Genomic DNA, 16,348 nt, shown 5'->3' on the forward strand with positions numbered 1-16,348 from the left:
CACACACACACACACACACACACACACACACACACACACACACACACTGATGCAAACATACAATCTTAAAGATAAATAGGCAATCCGTAAGTGGTTCCCTAAGTGTTTAGAGGTGATGAGAGTTATATTTGAAGACAAAGAAAGTAGCGTGAACCTTGAAAAAAACGTGACTTGAAGGTATCAAACTTTTGGTTTTTATACTGCTCAGAGCAGTTAAGAAATTACATATAGTTAAGAACGTGAAAAAATACAGTCATCACCTTAAAATGTTACCATCTTACTAGGCTTTGTCTAGCCCTTCCTGTTCTTACTAATAGCGTGACTGACATTCCTGATTATGGGGATCTGGGAGCCTTTAGAAGGACCATATCCAGGTTGCTATTTTATTTAAGAGCCTTACTACGTACTTTCTCTCTTCAAGACTAACCATTAGTTTAGGCATTTATACATGCCCATAAAATTGATACTTTTGCTGGTCCATACATTCAAATGCTGAAGGTTCAGTTAATACTGTTACAGCATTCCTTAGGGTCCTTTCTCCACCATTTTTTACAATGAGATGTTTCCATTTAAAGTTGTGCTATATCTGCTCTGGAGTGTACCAAAGTGTGTCAACTGATATAGCTTACAGAGTTGTGACTAACAGTCACAGCAATCTCATATTCACCACACACATTTTCATTTGACCCACAGAACTTGTCTGGCCACTTGTGCCCTTTCCTACCCTTTTTACTCACATTCCAGTCATTCCACAATTATTTAATTGAGCTCCTGCTCTAAATCAGGCACTATTCTAGGTGCGGAGCTGCATCAGGGAACAAAGGAAACAAAAATCACACCTCACTGATTCACTTTGTTATACAGCAGAAACTAACACACCATTGGAAAGCAATTATACTCCAATAAAGATGTAAAAAAAAAAAAAATCATACCTCATGAGCTTATACAAAAGGAAGTTTAAAGAACCCCAGACCTCTTTTTGGAAAAAGGCATGGATAAGCTCAGTACAAAGTACAAACACTGGTAATCTGTATGAAGAGACAGTATGACTGTGAGTTTTAGGAAGAGAGTGAGGGACCAGCCTGTCTGATTTGATGCTGAATTTGGTTGCATGAGACTCATAGGCAACACTTTGTATCCCCTCTCCCTCCTGGGCCTTCCCTCTGTCATTTTCTGTGCTGCACCCTTCTTATCTTTTTTTTACCTCCAAACATTGGAGGCTCTGGGACCTTTATGCTTCTGTATTTATGTTCATGCTGGCTAATTTCATTCAGGCGCATGATTTTAAAAATTCTCCATATGCTTATGAGGCCCAAGTTGACAGCTCTAACTCAGATCTCATCTCTGCACTCCAGGTTTTTGTGTCAGTTGCCTACATCTCTACGGGAGATGAATTGGCCCATCACACTTGACCTGTCGGAAGCAGAACGCCCAACCCTCCCCTCTCCCCTCCCCCCACATTTTGCTCCTGCCTTGGGCTCTCCCCACGTGATTGAATCCTACCACTATTCACCCAACTGCTCACACAGTTGCTCACCCAAATGATCATGGAGTCATCCTTGTCTCCTTTCCCCGTCACCAACATGCAACCCATAAGCAAAACCTTAACATACATTATTATTTTTTTAATAAATTATTTATTTATTTAATTTATTTTGGGCCACGTTGGGTCTTCGTTGCTGCACGTGGGCTTTCTCTAGTTGCGGCGAGCGGGGGCCACTCTTCGTTGCGGTACACGGGCTTCTCATTGCAGTGGCTTCTCGTTGGGGAGCACGGTCTCTAGCCGCCCGGGCTTCAGTAGTTGTGGCACGTGGGCTCGGTAGTTGTGGCATGTGGGCTCTAGAGCGCCGGCTCGGTAGTTGTGGCTCACAGGCTTAGTTGCTCCATGGCAAGTGAGATCCTCCCGGACCAGGGCTCGAACCCACGTCCCCTGCCTTGGCAGGTGGATTCTTAACCACTGAAGCACAATCCAAAGTGCTTGCTCTTGTTGCAAGGCTCTAGAACCTGTTTCCCTCCTCTCCACCTTACATTCTCCTTCTTTCCCCTGAATTTACCCACATCAGTCATCTTGACTTCCTTGCCTGGACCACCAGGTTCATTTTCTGCCCCGGAAACATGCTGTTTCCACCGCCTGGGCCCTTCTCCCAGTTATATGCATGGTTTGTTCCTTCGCTTCATTCAAATCTCTGCTCAGGTGCCACCTTCTTGGGGAGGCTCTGGTGACCACTCACCCTATTAATTCTATCCTGTTGCTCTAATCCCTATTCCCTGCTTTATATATTTTTACTGCAGCCTGACATTATGTTACATACTGATTTATTTTTTGCTTAATAGTTCATTGTCTGTGTCCCCCATTAAAATGCAAGTACCATGAGAACTCTATTTTGCTTAGTATTGGAAGTTTAAGAGTACCTGGTATTTAACATGTATTTATTGAGTGAATGAATAATTAAATGAGTAATACTTCTAAGGGCTGTAGTATTGTAGAAGCCCTAGCACTGCCACCATTCAGTAGACAGGAGCATGACAAATTCTGCCCTTCTGCTGATTTTGTCTTCATTATCACCTGGAAGTTCTGAGATTCAAAGCACTAGATGAATGGAACATTTTCTGAAGCGTCTCAGCAATGAATACCTTATTATTTTTTTCTTATTTGCATCATATCACTAACCTGGTATGCCCACATTCTGAGACAGTTATTTCCATGTATACTTCATTTGTTCCTTTTAGGGTCCTTTTGTGTATAAAGAATATAACATGCTCAAATGTTTTAAAAACTCACATTCAATTAGGAGTTTTTCACCTAAGGACCAGGGAATGACTGTATATATTACAAATAGGAAAGTATGGAATGAGGAAGTGATGAGTGTCAGACTGTATTGTGAACGGTCAAATCAATTTGTTACTTTGGATTCATATTTTCTTTTTTGTATCCTTATCACGAAGTAAAATACGTGTACTCATTATGTGATTCATATTTCTGTACTTTGTGATGAAATATGCCAATCAGGATGGCTGAGTTTCGTCTTATTTTCAAGAAGGGTCACCCCCGTTTCAAATATCTCATGAGTAATGTTTAACTTATTCAGCCTCTGATGCTTTTTTGCATGATAGTTTGGTACCACTTTTTCACCGAAGATGAACAACATTCAGGCAGATTAGTTCATGTCAATGCAGTTGAATTCAGGCAAATTAATTCATCTCAATGCAGTTGAATGCAATAAGAAAGCAGATATACTTGGGGTAATTAAAAGGGAATTAAATTTATTAGACTTTTAGCCCACCTCATTTCACAAAGGATATCAGCTGACTTAAAAAGTTGGCATACAATATGATTTAAAAATAAGGTGAGCTAGTATGGGGAGGAGGATATATTTGAAGAATCTAGTTAAAATTCTTTAGCCTGAGGCAGTGCTTTGAATGCTTCTTGAGTATGTCAGCTGTTTGATGAGACGTGCTTTATTGCTTTTCTACTTACATTCACATAACCACTTTTAAGCAGAAAAACTGCATGATTTTAAACTTGATTATCAAAAACTCTTTTGAATTGAGTTATCCTTACTGAACTGTGCCCTTGACTAATTTTTGGAACACGAACATTAACAGAAAAGAAGAGCATTGAGAAATTCTCTGGGCAATTTATGCAGCTTTTTGTTTCCTCTTTAGGGAATGATGCAACATCAATTGTCAACTGTCTTCATATTTTGGGTCAGACTTTGGATGCAAGGTAAATGGATACATTTTGATTTAAATCAATGAGTGTAATAATGATATACAGGAATAAGAAGAAGAACCTAGTGTCTTTATTCTTTGGAATTGCAATAAAGACTTTAATGTAGGTGAAAAGAATATCTTTTGTAAATTAGTAAAACAACGGCCTTTTATTATTTTTACGATCATATATATTGTTATTTAAATTTTAAGTAATTTCTGTAGCAGCTAGGTATGTAATTGAGGGTTGAATTGGGACTGTATTATGTGAGGTAAAAACGATGAGCTACAACTCTCGAGGTTTTATTAGCCTCAAGGCAGGATAGTTGTTCTCCATATTTCTAATAACATTTACCTTTATAGGAAATATGAAGGTTTTATTCTCATTTTATAGATGAGTAAAGTGAAGCTTAAGATTGCATAGTAAGTGTGGAAATATACCAGTTTCCGAGTCTGTGCACTTTCTACTCTGCACTACTATTAAAATGACCAGAAATCCAAATACAAAACCAGTTTGGTTAGCATGATTGATTCAGCCTTTAAGCCGTACAATTAATTTACTTATTATCCAGGATACATCTAAATAAAAGTTCCTAAAAGTCTTCTACAGAGAATATGCGGTGATACTCTTGAATTATCCATTTTTGTGTTTAAAAGTTTATTTGAGGTGTTTTGTATAATAAATGAAGAAAGGAGATGCTACCATTCACCTTCATTTTCTACAAGAAATGGCGGCTTTAGAATGTCACTTCTCTACAAAGTTCAGCCTTCAGAGCTTATTTAGAAAAGATTGATTATTACCCTTAAGGTAAAAAAAAAAAAAATCCGTATCATTCTGTAACGTGGTTTAGGTGGCATTAACTGTTTCTTTCACACCCATAGCCTCAGAAAACCTTCTAGTTTTGTTGGATTTGGGATGAACTAAACTGACTCAGGAGCTGGGTTCCTTAGTTATCAAGTAAATATTCTCAATATTTGAGACCACAGGTGGAAAACGTAAAGCATTAGAACTGCCGTTTGCTCCGAGGTCCTAATTAAGTTGACTACAAAGGCATTTAGGAAACGTTATGCATTTACGGAGTGCTCTTGCTGTAACTTCAAGTATATAGGAAAGAATTATTTCAAAGTGGTTTTAAAAAATTGAGTTGACTGAGTGAATGTCGTCATGGACAAAAATAAACACAATGTAGAAGCATGTTTTATTTGTATTTCACGTGTTCCTCTCACAAGATATAAGCTGTCTCTTCTTTACTCCCTAGGACTGTGATGAAGACTGGCCTGGAAAGTGTTAAAAGTGCACTCAGAGCTTTCCTGGACAATGCCGCAGAGGATCTGGAGAAGACGATGGAAAATCTTAAGCAGGGCCAGTTCACCCACACCCGAAACCAACCCAAAGGTGTTACTCAGATTATCAATTATACCACGGTGGCACTGTTGCCAATGCTGTCATCATTATTTGAGCATATTGGCCAGCATCAGTTCGGAGAAGATCTAATATGTATGTAAATCTGTTACTTAGAGTTTCATTATCTACATAGTACAATCAGAAATTAACAGCCACATCATCGAGGTTATTCAAACACTGCTTATACGTTAAAATGTTTTTGTTTTGTTTTTTTAAGAACACTTTAGGTTGACATTTGAGTTACAAAACCAAAACCATTCTTAATAGAGATAGATCTCTGAATCACATGGATTTGCAGAAGGGACCAGTAAGGTACTGGTTATGGACAGTCACGCCCACATTGTTGACATCCAAGTTCCAAATTTTACACTTTCTGTGGTGTCTCTTTCCATGGAAATTTTCTAATGTAGTTTCACCGAAGGACATGCAGCATTAAATGTTTTCAGATTATTTCTGAGTCGATGCAGACTGTTTCTGCAAGCTATCCTACCAATAAATTTGAAGACTGCTGAGACAAATTCTGTGTCTAAATAACTGACCTACTAGGGTGGTTCAAATATCTTTTGTTTATAGGTTTCATTCTCTTTTCATAGGGGATTTCATCAGCCGTTCCTGGCTGGAGTTCTGTGGTTATTAAAAATATCCACAGAATGCCCAAGGTTGCATGAAAAAGGAACTACGTGACCTAAGTTCCTGCTCTCCTGCCTGTATGAACATGAAAGATGATATGAGCCCTTGTCTACCAGTCGAGTGGGTCTTGCTTGCAGACCCACCCACTCAGACTCTCAGTGTTGTAGGTCTCCCCGGTGAAGTACAGCTCTGTGTAAAAACCACCTTTGTTCATCAGTGAATGACATAACCACTAGTTTCAAAACATTGACACTGACACTGCTTGAACCAATGGGAGCATTACTTACAGCCCCATGTGGACACAGAAACAAATATGGGGGATGAGGAGGGTTTCTCCATTCATGTCATGGTGTGTCCTCTGGGAAATGGTAGCAGAGTTGGCATTAGAAATCCAAGATTCTTAGTTTTCTTTGCCTGTTGAACATGTTTATTGGATCAGAGATCATCTGAGAGGTTTTACTTGATTTTCTAGCTTTAAAAGCTCCAAGAGTGACTTACTTATGCCTTGAATTTCAGGTCATTTCAGAAATAAATGATACACCCTGTTCTCTAGCATTCTTATTCTTGTTCATTTGAGAGTTAAAATAAAAGGTACAGTCTTTATATCCCTTTGGAACAGGAGTCAAAATGGACCTGTCCTCCCAGATATCCTTGTGCTTAGTTTTATTCTTGAAGAAATCCTTTATTATACCTAAAGCAATTGTTCCTGATAATATTCTGTCTGTATAATCAGAGCATAATTCTTTAGAAAGCTTTCAGCTCCTTGAAGAAAAGAATTTTGTTTGAGAAAAAGGTCTTAAATTTCATTTTATGTGTGTGTGTTCTTGTATTGCTTTTTTTCAAATATTAAAGTGTTAGTATGCCTTTAATATGGAATTTTGTTGTTAGCCTAAACTTTCTCAGGACAATGTATTGATAACAAGTGTTTTTTTTTAAAGTGAGATTCTCTTTTTCCTTAGTGGAAGATGTACAGGTATCATGTTATAGAATTCTGACTAGCTTGTATGCATTGGGGACCAGCAAGAGTATTTATGTGGAAAGGTAAGATTTTAAAAGTTTAACTTTGTATTAATAGTTTTTTCAAGTGTTATGATTATTTATTACAAGGGTCTTCACTTTATAACTTTTTTCCTTAGTTATAAACTAAACAATCAGATTGACATATTGAATTCCTTGGGAGTAATTAGACAATCTTTAAGCTAAATTTGAATTGATATAATAAAAGACAATTGCGAATTATGAACAAAAAAATGTAAAGCCATAGTGGTAAAGCCTATATTTAATATAAAGTTAAAACTTAGAGCATTAATGAGTCTTACGAAGGAATCTGCTAGTACAGTTTCTAACTCTATATTGGAAATACAAAATAAGAATGAATATAGGCAGTTAATTTTTTCACGTTCTCAAGTTCAAGAGGAGAAGATTAGCAGAGTCAGATGTTCTGGACAGGTCAAGTAAGATAAGGTGTCCCCACTGAACTGAACAAGAGAGAGCACATGGGCAACTTCTGTAAGATTTCTGTGGAAGAGAGAAGAGAAAGAGGGCTTTTTTAAACGTTAGAAGAAATAAAAAGACGTTCTAATAGAAGACCAATAAATGAAATAAATAAGTCAAAGGATATTCTGAGAGAAGAATATTGAATAGATGTAAATTCTCCCCAAATTAATCTTAATTATAAAGAATTTCAAGTAGAAATTTGTGTTTTGTTGAACTTGAAAAATTTAAAAGTTTATTTGAAAGAATCATTGCATGAGACTAGCCAATAAAATTTTGAGAGAGAAACTTAGAGTAATAAGGGCATTCACATGGCCTACCAAACATTAAAACTTAAAAAGCAACAATAATTAAAATAAGGTGACAATTACAAAGAGAAAGGAAAGTAGATCAATGGAAAAAGATAATTGAGTTTACTCTGAATATTTTTAAAGTTTTACCTGCATTTTAAGTTAAACTATCAATAGTTTCATACGATTTTTATGGCTATAAAATATTTTATCCTAAGGAAGTATTATAATTTATTGAAATGTTCCTTTATTTTTGACATGTAGGCTCTTTTCTCTTTTTCACGTACATAAATAATGCTAGATCTATGTTCATAGTTTTCTGTGTATATTTATTTTATTTCCTTTATCAGAATTTGGAGATCTAGGTTAAAGAGTATGCATGTATTAAGGGTTTGTGATACACATTTTACTATCTTTAAAAAAAATTGATTCAATTCATACTTTAAAGTTTTACAAGAGAATTCTCATTTCCTCACATTTCTCATTTCCGATTATTACCCTTTTTTACTATTTATAAATTTATTAGTTGAAAATGGGATCCTATTTTTATTTTCAAATGCATTTTCCTCATTACCAGTTACTAGCTATTTGTGTGTGTGTGTTTACCTTACCATTTGTACTTTTTTAATAAATTGCCTTTTCTTATTTTTTGTCCGTTTTTCTATTAATGTATTCTCTTACTGATCAGTAATAACCATTGTATTTGTTAACTATTAACTTCTTGCCTGTTATTTCTCCTGCTTTTATGACTTTTAGCATTTTTTTACCTTTATAGTGCTTATATACAAATCATTATGTGCAGATAGTTTTTTATGACATGAGAATTTTGGATTTTTATATAATCAGATCTAGCAATTATACCGTACATGTTTCATCTCCTTAGTTTCATGATTTTAAGAAGTTTATACTATACCCTTAATAGCTAGAAATTCAAATATTTATTCTCCTAGGTTTTTCATGCTTTCAGTTGTTTAGATTTACTTTTTAATCCTTTTGTTCATTGAGTAAATACTGATCAAATGTCAGGTTCTGGGATACAACAGTGAACAAATAGATCCCTGCTCTCAGAGAGCTTATATCAAGGGAGAGAAACAAAACAAGGAAACTGATGAACGTAACAGGGGCAAGTTATTGTGTGTGAGTTGGCACACGGTACAGAGAATGACACAGGGTGATCAGGAACGCATCTTGGAGAACAGGGCTTTTTAGACTCAGAACTTTCTCTACGCAACAGGGAACAGTAGAAGATAAGTCAGGTGTAAATGGTCTGTGTGTAATAGCCTTCATTGTCTCAGTGAAGTCTGAGTTGAGTCTTCAGCCAGATGACAGTTGAAGAAACAAGTGTGAGAAGCTTGAGGGAGGCATAGAATGTCTGAAATGGTTGTCTCTGGAGTATGAAGGGATTTACCGGAAATGAGCCTGTTTCCTGTTTCTCTTTGGTGTTATGTAGAATTCAATTTTTTAAATTGTCCACCACGTCTCTAATATAATGATTTATTAAATATTTCCCTTATTTACTGATTTAAAACAAACTCTTCATCGTATACTAAGTATATTTGCTAGGTTATATTTCTAGAATTTCTATTCTGTTCTAAATTATTTGATTTTTAAATGATTAGAGCAATACCATCTAGGCTGAATTGTTACTATTTTCTAATACATTTTAATATCTGGTAGTCCAAATTCTCTCATACCTCAGCAGTTACTGTTATTGTTGTTATTACTCTTGCCTGGGTATTTTTCTTGATAGAATTTGGGATCTTTCTGTTAGATTCTTTAAAAAGATATATATTTTTTCAGTTAACTTTGCAATTACAAAGTGAATTTGGGAGAATATAAAAATAAAAATTTGAAGGTGAGTAAAAGGTATTTTGAAAAAAATGACACTATACTAAAAAGAAAAGTAGTTATTTTAATACAACTCACCTAAAAGAAAAATTGCTATTTCCAGAATAGCAACAGAAATGATCAGAGTTGATCTGAGAGTTACTAATTGAATTTATATCTTAAAGTGAATTATTACATAATTCAGATGAATTATTAATGAAATAAAAGGACTAGCCCAGTCAGATGTCTGGAAATAGATGATCTACTTTGGGGTCATATATGAAACATTTTAGGCTATTAAATTCTTAAATAAAGTATTTCTCATTCTTTTAAAACATCTATTGAACCCATATTGTGTGCCAGAAATTTTGCAATTCTGTATCCCTGTTTTTAGGTAAGGAAAGAAAAACTTGAAAAGGGTAAGTAATTTTCCTATGGTGAGTGACACAGTGTTAGGAGTAAGATCAGGACTTGGATCTGTCTGAATCAAAGCCCATGCTCTTTGTAATTTCTTGATGTCCTAAATTATCTTTAGTAATGAAATGTTTCAATTGAACTTTATCTTATTCAGTGTCATTCTATGAAGGGATATTTTCTCCTAGCTGAATATATATCTAGTCATTTTTAATTAAAATATTAGATAATCAGACTGTTAATTTTAAGTATTTTTTTTAGTGAGAAATTTAAAACTGTCTAAGAGAATTATGTAACCTTTTCTTAATTTGATCCATTTTATTGACTTTTAAATAAAATACATATTCAAAGTCATTTAAGGAGTTCATAATTTGCTGAAATAACTCTCACATTATTCGATATTTAATAAACACTTAACATGCCAGTAAAGCCTTGGATTCAGTAGGTAACTGAGGGAGAGAGAATTTATATCAGTGGCAAGGGAAGCCTTGACTAAATTGATCACAGTCTGATTCCCTTCCTTCCCTTGAAAATGATAAATTAATTTTAAGTGTTATCAATAGTTTTTAGCATCTAATATGTCCTTATGTTTCATAGCTACCCTGAAATTACTTATACATGGTAAATTTTCAGAAAGTTTTATTTGTGTCTTGTATTAGTACTTGATTTTTAAAATTTTTATCAAAATCCATTTATTCACGTGGCAAGAATTGTTCCTTAGGTCATCATGTTAAACGAAAGAAAGAAAAAAAGGAAAATGTCCAAACTTATGAGGGAATTTACAGGGCTTGGGTTTTTTTTTCTTGTTGTTGTTATTTTTGTCTGTACTGTTTTTAACTTCTTTTTAGCTGACAGATGATTTAGGTGTGTTTTTTTTTTTAATGGCAGGGAGTTTGCTATTGAAAGCACATGATGTTTTGCAGTATAGAAATTGGATTTGAGGGTTAGTTTTTATCAGTAGCAGTAGCACTATGATTGTCCTTTTAGGTTTACCTTTCCAATTTTAATATAACTCCTTCAGTTTTTCACTTAGAAGACTTAAAAAATATAAGCGTTTTCCACTTACAGGCAACGTTCTGCATTAGGAGAGTGTCTGGCTGCCTTTGCTGGTGCCTTTCCTGTAGCATTTTTGGAAACTCATCTCGACAAACACAACATTTACTCCATCTACAATACTAAGTCTTCTCGAGAGAGAGCAGGTAACACAGAAGCATGTGCACTACTTGATATTTGAAGCTAAAGCTTAATGACATTTGTTGTGTTTTCTGACCGTGATTTTTTAATGGGCTATTTTAATTTATTATCTCCATGTCATTTGTTCTTAGGTGTTATTATTTGGAATTTTTTGGAATGCTGTATACTATTTCCGTAGTGTTTCTGAAAGAAAATTAGTTTAATTTCTTCTAAGTCAATGAGCCACAGACAAATTAACCCTCTTAATAATAAAACAGAATAAGCAGCAGATATGGAAAAATAGGTCATTCAGTTACCTCTTATAGGTAGTCAGTAAGTGTATGATATTCTTATTTATTACAGTTATAGATTTGTACCTTTCATTTCTCTTGGTTCACCGGGTATGTCTATCTTATTGGAACAGTTTTATTTCATGTGATGTTTTTCTGATAGTTTGATCCTCTAAGTCTGATAAAGTATATTTTATTTTAATCATTTTCCAAAAGCCCTCAAGAGTTCCCCCAACTTGAACAAGAATTATTAGCTGTTCACAAATGCATACCTCTCTGTTGATGAGATCATTTCTCTGTGTAATTCATGTCTATATGGGAGCTACTGGTTACACTGATTTTATAGTGAATTTTTCAAGTAAAGAACCTTTTAAAAACTTGAATAATCGTTATTTAATTTGCCTAATTTATGATTCGAATTTCATATCACAGAGGAAGTTAAAGAAAAATATGTTGAATATAACTAAGCAATATTTTTCTACATAAATTGCACAATATTTGTAAACAATAAAACACAGTTGAGTTTGGATTGTTAATTATGTGTATAAGCATGTCTTATAAAGTTGTCTTATTAAAGGTTTTTGATTCATTAATATTTTTGTAATGAATCAAGAATGAAGCAGATTGTTATTTTGTTACAGATAAGGAAAGACACAGAGCAGATAATCTCCCCACTTATTTTCTATAATACGCCGTTTGCATAACAAAGGAAAGGAATTGCATTTAATGATTCTCCTTCATTCATTTTTTTAGTCAAGTCATTCAACAAATGATTATTGGTAGATGGAGAAGATGGTGTATACAAAGATAAATAAGATTTGATTTTTTTCTTCAGGGAGTTTTTAGTTGCAGTAGAGGTAGAGAGACTGGTGAATATACGTGATAGAATTCAGAATAAAGAACACTGGGGACACAAAAAAGCAGTTTGAGCTGAGAGCACCTGGGAAGACTTAGCAGAGTTTGTACAGATGAGCCTTGAAATTAGGAACACTGAAAGTCTGGTACGTTAGGGGAAACTTCAAGTACTTTGAGGTGGCAGTAGTTTTCAGGGAAGAAAGAGAAAAGATGAGGCAAGAATGGAAAGCCAAAAAGAGGCGAGGTAGGCTTCCTGTGTCAGGTAAGGAGTGGGGACTGTACCAGGGCAAAAAGGATCCTTTTATTGGCTTTAAAAAGGGGAGTAACATGAGTAGCTTTGCATTTTAGAACTCCATCATGGCAGAAATAAGGAAGACGAATGAGTGTGCATCACCAGTTAGAAAATGATTGTGGTAATGCAGAAGAAATCTAATTGGGCAAGACCCCTTGGATGGAGTCTATAGTGAAGAGGTTATGAGAAATCCTAGAGGTAGAATCATCTCCTGTAGGAGATGAAGGAGCATCACAGCCTAGAATTTCTCCCAGGTTTCTAGCCTGGGTGACTCATTGGATAATGTTGTTCTCACCAGATAGTAGTGCAGGCTCAAGGCGTAGATTGGAGAGGAAAGGTCAAGTTTAAATTTAGACCCGTTATATTTTAGTTGCTTTTGACACATTCCTTATGAGACACACAAAAAAACTTTAGGAAATATGGCTATGAGAGTTATTCTCTTACAGCAGAAGCCCGTAGGAATGGCAAGAATTTCCTAGGCAAACATATAATCTGAAAAAGAGAAGTGAGTTCAAATCCCTAAAGAAAACCCATATTTAAAACTTCAGCAAGGAGAAAAGAGTTAGCAAAAGGAGACTGACAAAATTCAGAAGAGAGTCCAGAAACACTGAATGCATTGAAGTTAAGGAAAAGGGGGATTTTAGGAAAAGGAACTTTGGTCAGTGATGTGAAATGCTCTTGAAACACTTAGTAAGATAAGGATTGTAAAAGAATAAATTCGTTCAGTGGTGAAAAGCAGAAGCCTTCAATTCTGTGGCTAGGAGAGCACCTGGAAAGGTGTAAACAGTCTAGGAGAGAGCTGAGCACGTGTGTAGATAGGTTTGCTGCGTGCGGAAGAGGCAGTAGAGAAGAAGGAGCTGGAAATACAGTCCTGAGCAAGGTGGCTGCTGGAGGGTAGACAGCATCAGAACACAGGGGAACCATGAATGGGGACCTCAGAACTCCTGCTGAAAAGGGGAACAGACGTGAGTGTGAGACCAGACACAGAAATGATGAGAGCAGGCAGCTGGAAGAAGAGACATCTGATATTCCTACTTGTTCTGAAGTAGAAGGATCGGTCATCTGGTGATCTTCAGGTGGTTGGGTAGGGACTCGGGGAAAAAGAAAGTTTGAAATACCTGCCACGGGAAAAGGGAGAGGCACAGGGAACTTTATTCAATATCCTGTGATAAACCATAGTGGAAAAGAATATAAAAAATGAATGTCTATATGTGTATAACTGAGTCACTTTGCTGTACAGCAGAGAGTGGCACAACATTGTAAATCAACTACATTTCAGTTTAAAAAAAAAAAAAAAGGAGAGGAATCCAGCTGAAGGCATGCCAGGTCTGGCCGAGTTTTGAAGCCCAGTGTGAAATGGTTGCTTGTGTCTGTTTCGGGTCACTTCTTTCACTGAATCCATGTCATTTGTACGTGTGCTTCTCTAGCTCTTAATTTGCCAACTAATGTCGAAGATGTTTGTCCAAATATACCATCTTTGGAGAAACTCATGGAAGAAATTGTGGACTTAGCTGAGTCCGGTATTCGCTACACACAAATGCCACATGTGATGGAAGTTATCCTGCCCATGCTGTGTAGCTACATGTCTCATTGGTGGGAGCACGGACCTGAGAATAATCCAGGAAGGGCTGAGATGTGCTGCACGGCTCTGAACTCAGAGCACATGAACACGCTGCTGGGAAATATCCTGAAAATCATATATAATAACTTGGGAATTGATGAGGGAGCCTGGATGAAAAGGTTAGCAGGTAAGACTGGGAAGGAATGTGCCACTTCCATTTGTTTATTTCCAAAAAGATTTGAAATACAGAAGACTAAAATTTTTCTATCTCAATCTTTGTGAATATTTGCTCTGTGCTCAAAAACTATTCTGGATTACTTCTGTCATGCTGTTCTAAAAAAAAAAAAAAGTAGATTTAATCAGACATTGGGTAACTTTCCATATAGTTACTACTTTTAAGTGAGTAAACATTTTCTAGATTTGACTAATCTCGCTAAGATTAATCAGTGAACACAGCAGTAAAAATTAATGATTCTGCAGACAGAGACAAAAATAAAACTGGAGTTTGAAGCCACCCAGGTTTAGTCATCTCTCTTAACGGGAATGGGGGAGGATAATCAAAAGATACAAATATTTACATTTAAGCTGCTCTGTCATTGCACTATTTATATTGAGTAATTGGAAGCAATTTGAATGCCCAGCCACAAGAGTATGGTTAAATAGGTTGTGCACATCCATATTACCAGAATATTATGCTTTTTTTCAAACATTAAGATTTCAACAATATTTTATGATGTGGAAAATATTCAGAATATCATGGAGGGTTAAAAGAAGAACTTTAAAAATTTGAATTCAGAAGTTTACGTATGATATTACTTATTGGGAAAATTTCCAAAAAAAATACACCAATGTCTTACTAATTTGGGTAGGGTAATTATGGTTGATTTTTAACATTTCTCTTTTATACACTTCCCCAGTGTATGTATGTTACTCTTAGGGAGAAAAAAATTCCTTTTAAAATGGCCTAAAAAACAAACTTACGGTTACCAAAGGGGACAGGTGAGGGGGAGGGACTAATATATACACACTACTATATATAAAATAGGTAATGAACAAGGATGTACTCTATAGCACAGGGAACTCTGCTCAATATTTTGTAATAACCTATATGGGAAAAGAACCTGAGAAAGAATGGATATATGTTTATGTATAACTGAATCACTTTGCCATCTACCTGAAACGAACACAGCATTGTAAATCCGATATAAAGTAAAAATTAAATTTAAAAAAATGGCCTAATCAAGTTTAGACCTGTTGCTAACAACTACAACTATTATTAAATAAAAGAGCAGTATTATATGTAATCTAACTCTTCCACTGGGACAAGGATGGGGACAGTTATAATGAGATGGCGTAGTAGTTAAGTAGGTAGTGGTCTCATAGAAGTATTCAGTGGTGTGTATCTCTTCTAAAAAATGGGCTGGGGGAACTTTTCCATTTGGGGACTTTTCTTCTTTGTGTGAAAATAATTGATTTCCAAAGTGAATGAATGTCTTTTTTAAACTTCTAAATTAGCTGCCAATTTCTTTCTTTCCTTCTTTTTTGAAAACAAGGAAGCACATCAGTTTCAATTCAGTAATCATTTTTGAACAGCAGCTATGTAATTAGGTTTGGGACTAGAAAAAGGACTGAGGCATGGGCTGAATTCTAAAGGAAGTCATGTGCTGGAGGAGAGGGAGGCTTAATCGTGCTGTACAGTTGTGATGACCATCTAATCCTCATTTTAATGAATGTTTATGCAGAGCGGAATATTAATGTCTGTCTTCAAACAGTATTTTCCCAGCCTATTATAAATAAAGTGAAACCTCAGCTCTTGAAAACTCATTTCTTGCCATTAATGGAGAAACTCAAGAAAAAGGCAGCTATGGTGGTATCAGAGGAAGACCATCTGAAATCCGAGGTCAGGGGGGATATGTCCGAGGCTGAACTTCTCATTCTAGACGAGTTCACCACGCTGGCCAGAGATCTCTATGCCTTCTACCCGCTCTTGATTAGATTTGTGGACTATAACAGGTAGAATGTTCAAAAGTGATTTAATTTCTCTAATTCAGTCGTAACCTTACTGTGTTCATACGTCCCAGTGGAATTGCTTCATTCACTACTTAGCAATGAGTTTGTTCACAATGATGACAGTATCAGATGTGAATTTCACCAAACATCTTAAAATTACAATTGGAAATCCCATTGTGGAACAGTCTGCCTTGTGGGTGTAAAAACTAGCACTTTGACAGTTACATGTTTAAATTATTTAAAATGTTACAGCTGTACACTGAAGTCATTTATGAGCTCTGTGGACAAGCATGCTCACCCTCAGTTTACTTGGTTTCACATTTAACTTTAGGAGTGTGATTTTTTTTTTTAATTAACTTTAGGGAGTAACTGAGACACCACTTTATTTATTATGTG

General features: G+C 35.6%; 1 protein-coding gene across 1 annotated transcript in view; it reads left to right on the forward strand.

Moving 5' to 3' along the window:
* RYR2 (ryanodine receptor 2) overlaps positions 1 to 16,348 on the forward strand; it is a 509,874-nt gene that overhangs the window by 375,793 nt on the left and 117,733 nt on the right. Inside the window, exons 65-70 of the mRNA XM_027091861.1 lie at positions 3,667 to 3,727; positions 4,971 to 5,209; positions 6,706 to 6,787; positions 10,840 to 10,970; positions 13,809 to 14,129; positions 15,715 to 15,955. Coding sequence (XP_026947662.1) covers positions 3,667 to 3,727; positions 4,971 to 5,209; positions 6,706 to 6,787; positions 10,840 to 10,970; positions 13,809 to 14,129; positions 15,715 to 15,955 — 1,075 coding nt within the window. The remainder of the gene's footprint in view (positions 1 to 3,666; positions 3,728 to 4,970; positions 5,210 to 6,705; positions 6,788 to 10,839; positions 10,971 to 13,808; positions 14,130 to 15,714; positions 15,956 to 16,348) is intronic.

This window comes from Aethalodelphis obliquidens, unplaced genomic scaffold, assembly GCF_003676395.1.
Source record: "Aethalodelphis obliquidens isolate GAN/ISIS:26980383/991018 unplaced genomic scaffold, ASM367639v1 scaffold73, whole genome shotgun sequence".
Lineage (NCBI taxonomy): Eukaryota > Metazoa > Chordata > Mammalia > Artiodactyla > Delphinidae > Aethalodelphis > Aethalodelphis obliquidens.